Raw genomic sequence first — 13,776 nt, 5'->3', positions numbered from 1 at the left:
TTATCCAGGAGAACTTACCACACTAGCAAGGCAGGCCAACATTCAAATTCAGGAAATACAGAGAACACCACAAAGATACTCCTCGAGAGGAGCAACCCCAAGACATGTAATTGTCGATTAACAAAGGTTGAAATGAAAGAAAAAATGCTAAAGGCAGCCAGAGAGAAAGGTCAGGTTACCCACAAAGGGAAACCCATCAGACTAACAGTGATCTCTCAGCAGAAACCCTACAAGCCAGAAGAGAGTGGGGACCAATATTCAACATTCTTAAGGAAAAGGATTTTCACCCAGAATTTCATGTCCAGCCAAACTAAGCTTCATAAGTGAAGGAGAAATAAAATCCTTTGTAGACAAGCAAATGCTGAGAGATTTTGTCACCACCAGGCCTGCCTTACAAGAGCTCCTGAAGGAAGCACTAAATATGGAAAGGAACAACCGGTACCAGCCACTGCAAAAACATGCCAAATTGTAAAGACCATTGATGCTAGGAAGAAACTGCATCAACTAACAGGCAAAATAACCAGCTGACGTCATAATGACAGGATCAAATTCACACATAACAGTATTAACTTTAAATGTAAATGGGCTAAATGCACCAATTAAAAGACACGGACTGGCAAATTGGATAAAGAGTCAAGACCCATCAATGTGCTGTAATTCAGGAGACCCGTCTCACATGCAGAGAAGCACATAGGCTCAAAGTAAAGGAATGGAGGAAGATCTACCAAGCAAATGAAAAGCAAAAAAAAAAAAAAAAAAAAAGCAAGCAGGGGTTGCAATCCTAGTCACTGATAAAACAGACTTTAAGCAAACAAAGACCAAAAGAGACAAGGCTATTACATAATGGTAAAGGGTTTAATTCAACAAGAAGAGCTAAGTATCCTAAATATATATGCACCCAATACAGGAGCACCCAGATTCAAAAAGCAAGTCCTGAGAGACCTAAAAAGAGACTTAGACTCCCACACAATAATAATAGGAGGCTTTACCACCCCACTGTCAATATTGGACAGATCAACGAGACAGAAGGTTAACAAGAATATCCAGGACCTGAACTCAGCTCTGCACCAAGCAGACCTAATGGACATCTACAGAACCCTCCACTCCAAATCAACAGAATACATTCTTCTCAGCACCACATGGCACTTATTTCAAAATTGACCACATAGTTGGAGTAAAGCACTCCTCAGCAAATGTAAAAGAACAGGAGTCACAACAAACTGTCTCTCAGAACACAGTGCAATCAAATTAAAACTCAGGATTAAGAAACTCACTCAAAACCACACAACTACATGGAAACTGAACAACTGGCTTGTGAATGACTACTGGGTAAATAGCGAAATGAAGGCAGCTATAAAGATGTTCTTTGAAACCAATGAGAACAAAGACACAATGTACCAGAATCTCTGGGACACATTTAAAGCAGTGTGTAGAGGGAAATTTATAGCACTAAATGCCCACAAGAGAAAGCAGGAAAGATCTAAAATCGACATCCTAACAGCATAATTAAAAGAACTAGAGAAGCAAGAGCAAACACATTCAAAAGCTAGCAGAAGGCAAGAAATAACTAAGATCAGAGCAGAACTGAAGGAGATAGAGACACAAAAAACCCTTCAAAAAATCAATGAATGCAGGAGTTGATTTTTCGAAAAGATCAACAAAATTGATAGACCACTAGCAAGACTAATAAAGAAGAAAAGAGAAGAATCAAATAGATGCAATAAAAAAAGATAAAGGGGATATCACTACCGTTCCCACAGAAATACAAACTACCATCAGAGAATACTGTAAACACCTCTATACAAACTAGAAAATCTAAAAGAAATGGATAAATTCCTGGACACATACGCCCTCCCAAGACTAAACCAGGAAGAAGTTGAATCGCTGAATAGACCAATAAGAGGCTCTGAAATTGAGGCAATAATTAATAGCCTACCAACCAATAAGAAGTTCAGGACCAGACGGATTCACAGCCGAATTCTACCAGAGGTACAAAGAGGAGCTGGTACCATTCCTTCAGAAACTATTCCAGTCAATAGAAAAAGAAGGAATCCTCCCTAGCTCATTTTATGAGGCCAGCATCATCCTGATACCAAAGCCTGGCAGAGACACAACAAAAAAAGAGAATTTTAGACCAATATCCCTGAAGAACATCGATGCAAAAATCCTCAATAAAATACTGGCAAAGCAAATCCAGGAGCACATCAAAAAGCTTATCGACCAACATTAATTTGGTTTCATCCCTGGAATGCAAGACTGGTTCAACATATGCAAATCAATATACATAATCCATCACATAAACAGAACCAAAGACAAAAACCACATGATTATCTCAATAGATGCAGAAAAGGCCTTCAACAAAATTCAACAGCCCTTCATGCTAAAAACTCTCAGTAAACTAGGTATTGATGGAAGATATCTCAAAATAATAAGAGCTATTTATGACAAACCCACAGTCAATATCATACTGAATGGGCAAAAACTGGAAACACTCCGTTTGAAAACTGGCACAAGAGAGGGATGCCTTCTCTCATCACTGCTATTCAACATAGTGTTGGAAGTTCTGGCCTGGGCAATCAGGCAAGAGAAAGAAATAAAGGATATTCAGTTAGGAAAAGAGGAAGTGAAACTGTCCCTGTTTGCAGATGACCCAATTGTATATTTAGAAAACCCCATTGTCTCAGCCCAAAATCTCCTTAATCTGATAAGCAACTTCAGCAAAGTCTCAGGATACAAAATCAATGTGCAAAAATCACAAGCATTCTTATACACCAATAACAGACAAACAGAGCCAAATCATGAATGAACTCCCATTCACAATTGCTTCAAAGAGAATAAAATACCTAGTAACACAACTTACGAGGGATGTGAAAGACCTCTTCAAGGAGAACTACAAACCACTGCTCAGTGAAATCAAAGAGGACACAAACAAATGGAAGAACATATCGTGCTCATGGATAGGAAGAATCAATATCGTGAACATCGCCATACTCTGCAAGGTAATTTATAGATTCAGTGCCGTCCCCATCAAGCTACTAATGACTTTCTTCACAGAATTGGAAAAAACGACTTTAATGTTCATATGGAACTAAAAAAGAGCCCGCATTGCCAAGACAACCCTAAGTCAAAAGAACAAAGCTGGAGACATCATGCTTCTTAACTTCAAACTATACTACAAGACTGCAGTAATCAAAACAGCATGGTATTGGTGCCAAAACAGAGATATAGACCAATGGAACAGAACAGAGACCTCAGAAATAACACCACACATCTATAACCATCTGATCTTTGACAAGCCTGACAAAAACAAGAAATGGGGAAAGGATTCCCTATTTAATAAATGGTGCTGGGAAAACTGGCTGGCCATATGTAGAAAGCTGAAACTGGATCCCTTCCTTACACCTTCTGCAAAAATTAATTCAAGATGGATTAAAGACTTAAATGTTAGACCTAAAACTATAACAACTGTAGAAGAAAACCTGGGTAATACCATTCAGGACATAAGCATGGGCAAGGACTTCATGACTAAAACACCAAAGGCAATGGCAAAAAAAGCCAAAATTGACAAATGGGACCTAATTAAACTAAACAGCTTCTGCCTAGCAAAAGAAACTACCATCAGAGTGAACAGGCAACCAACAGAATGGGAGAAAATTTTTGCAATCTGCTTATCTGACAAAGGGCTAATATCCAGAACCTACAAAGAACTCAAACAAATTTACAAGAAAAAAACAAATAACCCCATCAAAAAGTAGGCAAAAGATACAAACAGACACTTCTCAAAAGAAGACATTTATACAACCAACAGACACATGAAAAAATGCTCATCATCACTCGCCATCAGAGAAATGCAGATCAAAACCACAATGAGATACCATCTCACACCAGTTAGAGTGGTGATCATTAAAAAGTCAGGAAGCAACAGGTGCTGGAGAGGATGTGGAGAAATAGGAACACTTTTACACTGTTGGTGGGAGTATAAACTAAACCATTGTGGAAGACAGTGTGGCGATTCCTCAAGGATCTAGAACTAGAAATACAATTTGCCCCAGTGATCCCATTACTGGGTATATACCCAAAGGATTGTAAATCATGCCACTATAAAGACACATGCACACATATGTTTATTGTGGCACTATTCACAATAGCAAAGACTTGGAACCAACCCAAATGTCCATCAATGATAGACTGGATTAAGAAAATGTGGCACATATACACCATGGAATACTATGCAGCCATAGAAAAGGATGAGATCTTGTCCTTTGCAGGGGCATGGATGAAGCTGGAAACCATCATTCTGAGCAAACTATCACAAGAACAGAAAACCAAACACCGCATGTTCTCACTCATAGGTGGGAACTGAACAATGAGAACACTTGGACACAGGGTGGGGATCATCACACACTGGGGCCTGTCATGGGGTGGGGAGACGGGGGAGGGATAGCATTAGGAGAAATACCTAATGTAAATGACGCATTAATGGGTGCAGCAAACCAACACAGCACATGTATACATATGTAACAAACCTGCACATTGTGCACATGTACCCTAGAACTTAAAGTATAATTAAAAAAAAAACAATAAAAGTAAAATAATGAAAAAAAAAGTAGTGACTGTACATCACATAGCCTGCTGCCTTGCACATATACATACTTAGGAAATCTTTTTCTTTTTTATTCCCCTCCCTGTTCTAGTAGTCCAGAAGACATCATGAGTGTCTGAATTAAGAGAACAACACTGGAAATGGAAAGAATTTGACAGATTTGAAGGAAATTTTAAGGATGATTTGAGAACTGATCAGATATGGGGTCTATGAGAAAAAGAAAAGATAATGATCACCTTCAAGTATCTAGGTTGCGTAATTGGCTAGACGTTACTTGAGGTGAGATAGAGTTACTTGAGGAGGCGGAACAGGGCTGTTAGTGAACGTGATAAGCTTAGTTAAGTTTCAGAGGCATATCAAATATTCAAGTGGAACCCTTCAGTAGATGCTTGGAACTCATTATTTTAATTCACACATGTTTGATTTCACTCTTTCTCTTGGACTTTACACGTAATCCTATTAGGTTTACCTTTGAAATATATCTAGAATACATCCAGTTTTTGTCACCACCACTGCTACATCCAAGCTTCCCAACTGGTCTTCCTACTTCTACCTTTGCCCACCTAGAATCTTTTCTTAGCACAGCTTCTGGAGGAAGGCCTTTAAATGCAATTCAGAATAAGCCACTCTTCTGCTATCCAGTGGCTTCCCATCTCATTCTACTTATTAAATAAAAGCCAAAGTCATGACAGTGACCTAAAATACCCCATTTGATTTGATATCCCATTACCTGTCTGAGTTCATCTCCGGTTACTGTCCTGATTGGTCTTACTCTAGCTACTTTAGCCTCCTTGCTTACCCCTGGCTTCCTCCCAGCTGAGTGTCTTTGCTCTTTGTTTTATCTGCTGGGAAAGATTTTTCCCTAAATGTCTACCTGCATGCTCCCTCACTACTCATGTCTTTGCTTAAATATCACCTTCTCAGTAGAAGTTTCACTAGCTCTTCTGCTTAGAACTCCTTATACCCTTTCCAGCTTTGTTTTTCTCCACAGCATCTATCATGATGTGTATAACATACTATTGATTTATTTTGCTTATTGCTTGCCCTTTTCCATTACAAAGGAAGCTCCACAGGGGCAAGATCTTTTCATTCTGCTTTGTTCCCTGCTTCAACAGTCACACAGGGTCAAATAATTGACAACACTCACAAGGCTTCTCAGGGTACACCCACATGTGGCTTTCTTTCAGCAAGAGAAAGAATGAACCTGCAAACACAAAGAGATCCACATTTCCAACTGAGCTCTCAGGGCCCTTTCTCAGTTACACAGGATGTGTTTAGATTTTCAGTTATAAACCATCAGGATACATGTGAGACACCTTGGTCTAGAGAGCCAAGACAGAAGTTTTTTGAGGGGTTGTTTCTGCAACTGGTTATATCAGATGCAATTTGCTAATCTACGTTTTCAGTAAACCATGTAAATGAACACATGTGGAATGCCTCCAGGTTAGTTTTGGTCATTAAATAGTATATTACAACTGACTAGTTAGTGCATGTCACTGCATCTTGGCCAAGGGTCACTACCAGAATTCCAGGTATTCCTGGAGAGTAGCATAACACTACCACAAGTCAGCTGTAAGTTAATCCTGTCCTTGACTGCACTGTCCCCAAGTAGAACAGTGCTTAAAACAATCTGCTCAATAAATATTTACTGAATGAATAAATAAATGAATCAATGAATGAATGTTTCGCATTTTATCTCTTTATGTTTGCTATTTATTTTTATCTCTTTACATCTACTAAAGTAAAACTTGGTTAGAAATTATTTTAGAACTTTTGGAATTATAAACAGTTTACTTTTAATGTTAGACAGTTTAGTAAAAAAACTGCCTTTATGATGATGGCTTTATTTCTCTTAGCCTACTAAAAGTTTCTCCCAAACACTTCCCTTTTCTAGCACTTAAAAGCTGAAACTTTATGTAATTTTTATATGGTTATTCTTAACTATGTTTTCTCCTTAATAGCTCATAACATTCTGTTTTTTTGAGGACAGTTCCTTAATTGATCCTTTTATTACTCATGCTGAGATCTTTTTGAAATTCACAAATATTATAAGTAATTATTTCCTTAATTACAGTTTCTACATGTCTAATATTTTTATTTTTCTGTTATTCATGTATTTACAATATCTTCTCCATTTTCTATCTTTTATGTTTGTCAGTTTCCCTTGTAGTATGATTCCTTATTTATGTAATTAGGCTAAAATTGTGCTGTTAGGTAATTAGGCTAAAATTATAGATTCTTTGTTACTTTTTTTTTATTTTTTAAAACAAATACTATTGATATTTTTAGTTTCAATACAGTGTTTGCAATTTTAGGAAACTTTTTTGGTATTATAGCACATATTTTATCAGCTGTTAGCTATCAGTTCATTAATGTCTTCCTCAAATATGATAACGTTTCTGTCATCATAATCTCCTCCACTAGATTCTTAATGGTTTTTTTCTCTCTCAAGCATTTTACTTAAAAACATTTTTTAAAATTATTATGATTGTTTCTTGAAAAATGCATGTTGTTAGAAAAATAAGAAAGCATATGTAACTATACATAAGAATAAAATTTGAAATAAAATAACATACAATGTTATTGCATAGCAATAACTACTATACTTTTAAAATAATATTGTGAACATTTTTCATGTCATTACCCATATTAATTGAGGCATATTATACTGTATTTTATTGTATGAATTAAACATACTTTATTTAAATAATTCCTTCTGATGGGTTATTTGTTTCATATTTTTCCAATCTAAGCACTACTTCACTAACATTATTTCTGTACGATCCTAGCAAACATATTTATTTTCCTTAGAATCATATTCTGTATTTATACTTATAGAAGTAAGATTCCTACTTTAAATGATATGTCAGTATCTAAGTTGGGTTTTATCTGCTTTTTTTTTTTTTTTTTTTTGAGATGGAGTCTTGCTCTGTTGTCCAGGCTGGAGTGCAGTGGCACGATCTTGGTTCACTGCAACCTTCCCCTCCCGGGTTCAAGCAATTCTGCTGCCTCAGCCTCCCGAGTAGCTGGAACTACAGGTGCACACTGCCACGCCCGGCTAATTTTTTGTATTTTAGTAGAGATGGGGTCTCACCATTGTTGCCCAGGCTGGTTGTGAGCTCCTGAGCTCAGGCAGTCTGCCCGCCTTGGCCTCCCACAGTGCTGGGAGTACAGGCATGAGCCACTGTGCCTGGCCACTTATTTTGGGAAATTCTATAAATGACCTTTTTTTTTTTTTTTTTTTTTTTTGAGATGGTGTCTCGCTCTGTTGCCCAGGCTGGAGTGCAGTGGCTGGATCTCAGCTCACTGCAAGCTCCGCCTCCTGAGTTTACGCCATTCTCCTGCCTCAGCCTCCTGAGTAGCTGGGTCTACAGGCGCCCGCCACCTCGCCCGGCTAGTTTTTTGTATTTTTAGTAGAGACAGGGTTTCACCGTGTTAGCCAAGATGGTCTCGATCTCCTGACCTCATTATCCGCCCGTCTCGGCCTCCCAAAGTGCTGGGATTACGGGCTTGAGCCACCACGCCCGGCCTATAAATGACCTTTTTTTAAGCTCTGCTTTTCAATTTTTTTTCCTTGTGAGTTTGGTTTAGAGGAGATGCCCTGCAATCTTTGTTACTATTATTATTTATTTATTTTTATTTTACTTTAAGTTCTGAAGTACATGTGTAGAATGTGCAGTTTTGTTACATAGATATACACGTGCCATAGTGGTTTGCTGCACCCATCAACCCGTCACCTGCATTAGGTGTTTGTCCTAATGTTGTCCCTCCCCTTGCCTCTGACCCACTGATGGGCCCTGGTGTGTGATGTTTTCCTCCCTGTGTCCATGTGTTCTCATTGTTCAACTCTCACTTACGAGTGAGAACATGCAGTATTTGGTTTTCTGTTCTTGTTACAGTTTGCTGAGAATAATGGTTTCCAGCTTTATCCATGTCCCTGCAAAGGATGTGAACTCATCCTTTTTTATGGCTATGTAGTATTCCATGGCATATGTGTGCCACGTTTTCTTCATCCAGTCTATCATTGATGAACATTTGGGTTGGTTCCAAGTCTTTGCTATTGTGAATAGTGCCTCAGTAAACATACATGTGCATGTGTCTTTATAGTAGAATGATTTATAATCCTTTGGATATATACTCAGTAATGGAATGGCTGGGTCAAAGGGTATTTCTAGTTCTAGATCCTTGAGGAATTGCCACAATGTCTTCCACAATGGTTAAACTAGTTTACACTCCCACCAACAGTGTAAAAGCATTCTGTTTCTCCACATCCTCTCCAGCATCTGTTGTTTCCTGACTTTTTAATGATCACCATTCTAACTGCTATGAGATGGTATCTCATTGTGGTTTTGATTTGTATTTCTCTAATGACCAGTGATCATGAGCATTTTTTCATATGTTTGTTGACTGCATAAATGTCTTCTTCTGAGAAGTGTCTGTTCATATCCTTTGCCCACTTTTTGATGGGGTTATTTGTTTTTTTCTTGTAAACATGTTTAAGTTCTTTGTAGATTCTGGATATTAGTCCTTTGTCAGATGCATAGATTGCAAAATTTTCTCCCATTCTGTAAGTTGTCTGTTCACTCTGACGATAGTTTCTTTTGCTGTGCAAAAGCTCTTTAGTTTAATTAGGTCCCATTTGTCAATTTTGGCTTTTTTTGCCATTGCTTTTTTTGCTTTTGGTGTTTTAGACATGAAGTCTTTGCCCATGCCTATGTCCTGAATGGTATTGCCCAGGTTTTCTTCTAGGATTCTTATAGTTTTAGGTCTAACGTTTAAGTCTTTAATCTGTCTTGAGTTTATTTTTGTATAAGGTGTAAGGAAGAGGTCCGGTTTAGGTTTTGTGCATATGGCTAGCCAGTTTTCCCAGCACCATTTATTAAATAGGGAATCTTGTCCCCATTGCTTGTTTGTATCAAGTTAGTCAAAGATCAGATGGTTGTAGATGTGTGGTGTTTTTTCTGTGGCCTCTGTTCTGTTCCATTGGTCTATATATCTGTTTTGGTACCAGTACCATGCTGTTTTGGTTACTGTAGTCTTGTAGTATAGTTTGAAGTTAGGAAGCATGACACCTCCAGCTTTGTTATTTTTCCTTAGGATTGTCTTGATTATGCAGGCTCTTTTTTGGTTCCATATGAAGTTTAAAGTAGTTTTTTTCTGATTCCATGAAGAAAGTCAGTGGTAGCTTTGGGGATAGCATTGAATCTATAAATTACTTTGGGCAGTATGGCCATTTTCATGATATTGATTCTTCCTATCCATGAGCATGAATGTTTTTCCATTTGTTGTGTCCTCTCTTATTTCCTTGAGCAGTGGTTTGTAGTTCTCCTTAAAGAGGTCCTTCACATCCCTTGTAAGTTGGATTCCTAGGTATTTTATTCTCTTAGTAGCAATTGTGAATGGGAGTTCAATGATTTGGCTCTCTGTCTGTTACTGGTGTAAGGAATGCTTGTGATTTTTGCACATTGATTTTATATCCTCAGACTTTGCTAAAGTTGCTCATCAGCTTAAGGAGATTTTGGGCTGAGACAATGGGGTTTTCTAAATATACAATCATGTCATCTGCAAACAGACAATTTGACTTCCACTCTTCCTACTTGAATACCCTTCATTTCTTTCTCTTGCCTGATTGCCCTAGCCAGAACTTCCAATATTATGTTGAATAGGAGTGGTGAGAGAGATGCCCTGCAATCTTACTTCATCATCTTTCTACAAATATTGTCAATATCTGTTTTTAAATGTGTTAGAATTGATTCTAAAATTTTTCCTGATAAATATTACAATCAAGCAAGATTTCTTTCTTGTCACCTTCTCTGGTAAAGTGTTATAATCAAGCAATTTTTATTTTTTCTAACCACCAAAAAGTTTTTATTTTTAACTAAATTCTTAACTTCGTAGAGTTTTATATTGTAGATCATTTATTGGAATATTAAAACTATCCTAATTAAAGTATATTTATGGCATTATATTTTAACATTTCAATATGCTTTTATACTATTTTAGAATGTAATTAAAGTATGTGCATCACCCAAATAGTAATTAATTTTGTGGTGATACACAAAGAATATCCCTGCTAATTTTATAAGTGTAAACATCCTATAAAGAAACTAACCAATTTTGTTGGATTTGTTTTTAAAGGTATTAATTAATCTTCGCAACCCAAATTATGAAAACGGTGATTCTCTTAGTTTCAGGACTCATTTGGGTTTAATTCAAGTTCCACTGAAAGTAAAAGACATCCCTGAATTGGTAAGTATAGAAACTTAAAAATAAATTAACATCATTTAGAAGATAATTAGAAAAATGTTTTTATACAGCATGTATGTAAAGCAATAGGGTAATCTACTCATTAAACAAATTAATAAAGTGACATTTATTCTTTTATTGCAAATATGTATATAGAGAGAGCAAGCTGCGTTGCTAATAGGACTAAAAATGAGTTTGTATTGACCTATAAATGCTTTTGCTTATTTTGTATTTTAATAAGTAGCATAGATTTATGAGACAGCTTGTTGGGATTCAGTTGCCCGGTGGATGGTTATAAAACTAATTGAGATAAATTGTGAGTTTTATAAAATTGTTTTTAAGAAAGTACACTTTATTTAATTTCACAAACTTTTGTGGAGCTTATAACAAGATGAGGCACTTAGGGAGATGGAGAACATAAGAATTAATTAGAGAGTGGCTTTGCTCTGGAGACCATAATATTCTTGTGAGGAAGCTCATTTTAAAATGAAAAGTAGGGAGATTTCCTGATGGTGGAATTAAGAAATTGGCATAGAAATATAAATATTGTCTTTGGTGAAACTAGAAAGCCACTTATAACTTTGGTCATTAATGTATTAAGATAGAGCACTGATGATAAATGACTTAAACAGGGGAGAAGAATATCAAACCTAAATGTCCCTAGAAGATAGAAAGTATGAATGAGATTAAAGTATATTTATGGCATTATAGTTTTTGCCAATCATCAGTTTATTATCTTTCAGCTCCAAATTCTCCTTTTTGCTCTGCTTTGTCATGCTGGAGCTGGACCCTATAAACATTTCCCCTTTGCCAGCAGGCCTGATGTTAGGCTTTGTCAATAGAAGGTTCTAGAAGGACACTGCAAGGCCATAGAAGGAGGAAGGGGCTTCCATTTCTAGCTCCTGTGTGTAGGAGTCAGCAGATTGGGATGCAGGAGGCTCAATAACACTCACCTTAGTAGTCCTCAATAGTCCAGCTCTAACCTGCCCCTTGACAAGTTTTTCTACCACCCCTAGTCTGCATTTGTGTGACAGCTACACTACCTCTCTACAGAGGTATGAATCTCAGCCTTCAGCGCCAGGAGACCCTTGTCTAAGTTCTTAGTTTCTTTTTTGTTTACTTTCCTTTAACCTAGAAGTCATAGTTGCTTTCTGCATTTGCTTCTTCTGTTTTTCCCTGTTCACATTTGTGGTATGACCCTTTCCTGACTAGATACTGACTGATGCAAGAAGCAAGATGATTTTCTCCATAGAACCTTAGAAATATTCAAGAATTGGAGGTACCACATGTCACAGAAAACCATGGTGAGCCACAGGGCTGAAAATGGAGATTGTGTGAAAGTCTGGATCAGGAGAAGTTAGTCCCCCAGATTTCCATCACCATGCATACTCAGATGACTCCTCCTCCCCCACAGAAGACCAGAGGTGTATTCACTAGAGATCCACATGCAGAAAGACTGTGCACTCGGAGACCTCAGACATAGAGCAGGACAGGAATGAGCTATTGAAAACAGCGATTAAGTGCAAGTCTGCTGAATGGTGAGACTAATACTCTCATTCTTACCACCACTACCCTACCTTCCCCACCCTCCACCTTCTTTTTCCTCACCCTCAACCAACTCTAGAATGCCAGAGAAAAGACTAACAGGGATTCAGAGAACCCTTACAAAAAAGAGGTTGGCTAGATATTAAATTGCCTCACAATGAAGCCTACTGCATTCTGTGCCTGACCCTTGACGACAGAGCTTCCAATCAGTTTATTACCTCGTTTCTAAATAGGAATGACCAACCTAGAAACCCCAGACTTTTGAATTCTTCCAGTATGAGAGACAGGACGAAACTAAAGCAAAACCAAACAGCAACAACAATAACAAAACCCAAATAGCCAAATTAGGGAATGACTACTAATAGGCATTTCAGGTTCTGATTTACATTCATACTCACAGGATATAATAGACAATAACCTGGTACCAGGTTCACTTAAATTTGTGAGTGAAACAGGACAGAAAACAGCATGACAGTATACTAGCATGCCATTAGCAGGTTCATCATCACGGAGAGTCCTTACAGCCATCCAAATGCTACTTCCCAACCCTCACAATGAAGGTATGCAACTGGAAATGACAAGTCACATAGGCACAACATAGGGAAGTCTCATACACCATAGGAATCATTTCTTGTAATGCACATAAGCATAGCTTCTAAGTCCTCCCAAGAGACACCACACAGGTGGCTAAGGCCTGGGTTTTCCAGTCAGTTTTTGTACTCTACTCACAGTTTTCCATTTCAGTTGTGGTTTACCAGTCAAAGATCATGTTTTCAGTAAATAACATTGCTTAGCAATATAGTGGGGGCGTTTCTCTTAGAATTTTTTGTGTGTGTGATTCAGTACATTTTCAGGGCAACAGTGATGGGAGAAGGTAAACACAATGTCATCTTCAAATGGACATGTTAACCATTCCCAAAAGGAGACTTTAATGAAACCGTTAATATTCTCAGTAAGATAAGATATTACTTGAAACAAGAACAGAATTTCATTAATGCAAGAAAACACTTGAGAATGAAAAGGAGGTTTTTGGATTGAGAATATAGTATGCCAAAAAATACATATCGATAGATGAGTTGAAAACAAAGCTGAGGAAATCTTTATCAGAAGATGAAGCAAAAAACCAAAGAAATGAAAAATAGGAGCGAAAAGGTTTCTTAAATTACAAGATCAATCTACAAAGATTAACATCTGACCAAAAGGAGTTCCAGAAAAGGGAAACAGAGGGAACATAATTAAGTTTATAAGAATTTAAGAAAGATGTGAATCTCCAGTGAAAAGGCTTACCAAGTACCCAGTGGCATGAATGAAAGAAGATCCACACCAAGACACTTGAAAACGAGAAAACTGAAATTTTTTTATAAAAGAAAAGCAGAGTATAT

General features: G+C 37.4%; 1 protein-coding gene across 1 annotated transcript in view; it reads left to right on the top strand.

The window, feature by feature from the left end:
* TBC1D19 (TBC1 domain family member 19) overlaps positions 1-13,776 on the top strand; it is a 164,374-nt gene that overhangs the window by 62,214 nt on the left and 88,384 nt on the right. The window contains exon 8 of the mRNA XM_023223043.2: positions 10,742-10,852. Coding sequence (XP_023078811.1) covers positions 10,742-10,852 — 111 coding nt within the window. The remainder of the gene's footprint in view (positions 1-10,741; positions 10,853-13,776) is intronic.

The sequence above is a fragment of the Piliocolobus tephrosceles genome, chromosome 3 (assembly GCF_002776525.5).
Source record: "Piliocolobus tephrosceles isolate RC106 chromosome 3, ASM277652v3, whole genome shotgun sequence".
NCBI classification, from domain to species: domain Eukaryota; kingdom Metazoa; phylum Chordata; class Mammalia; order Primates; family Cercopithecidae; genus Piliocolobus; species Piliocolobus tephrosceles.
The sequence above is the reverse complement of the archived record's forward strand: the minus strand, read 5'-3'. Positions and strand labels throughout refer to the sequence as shown.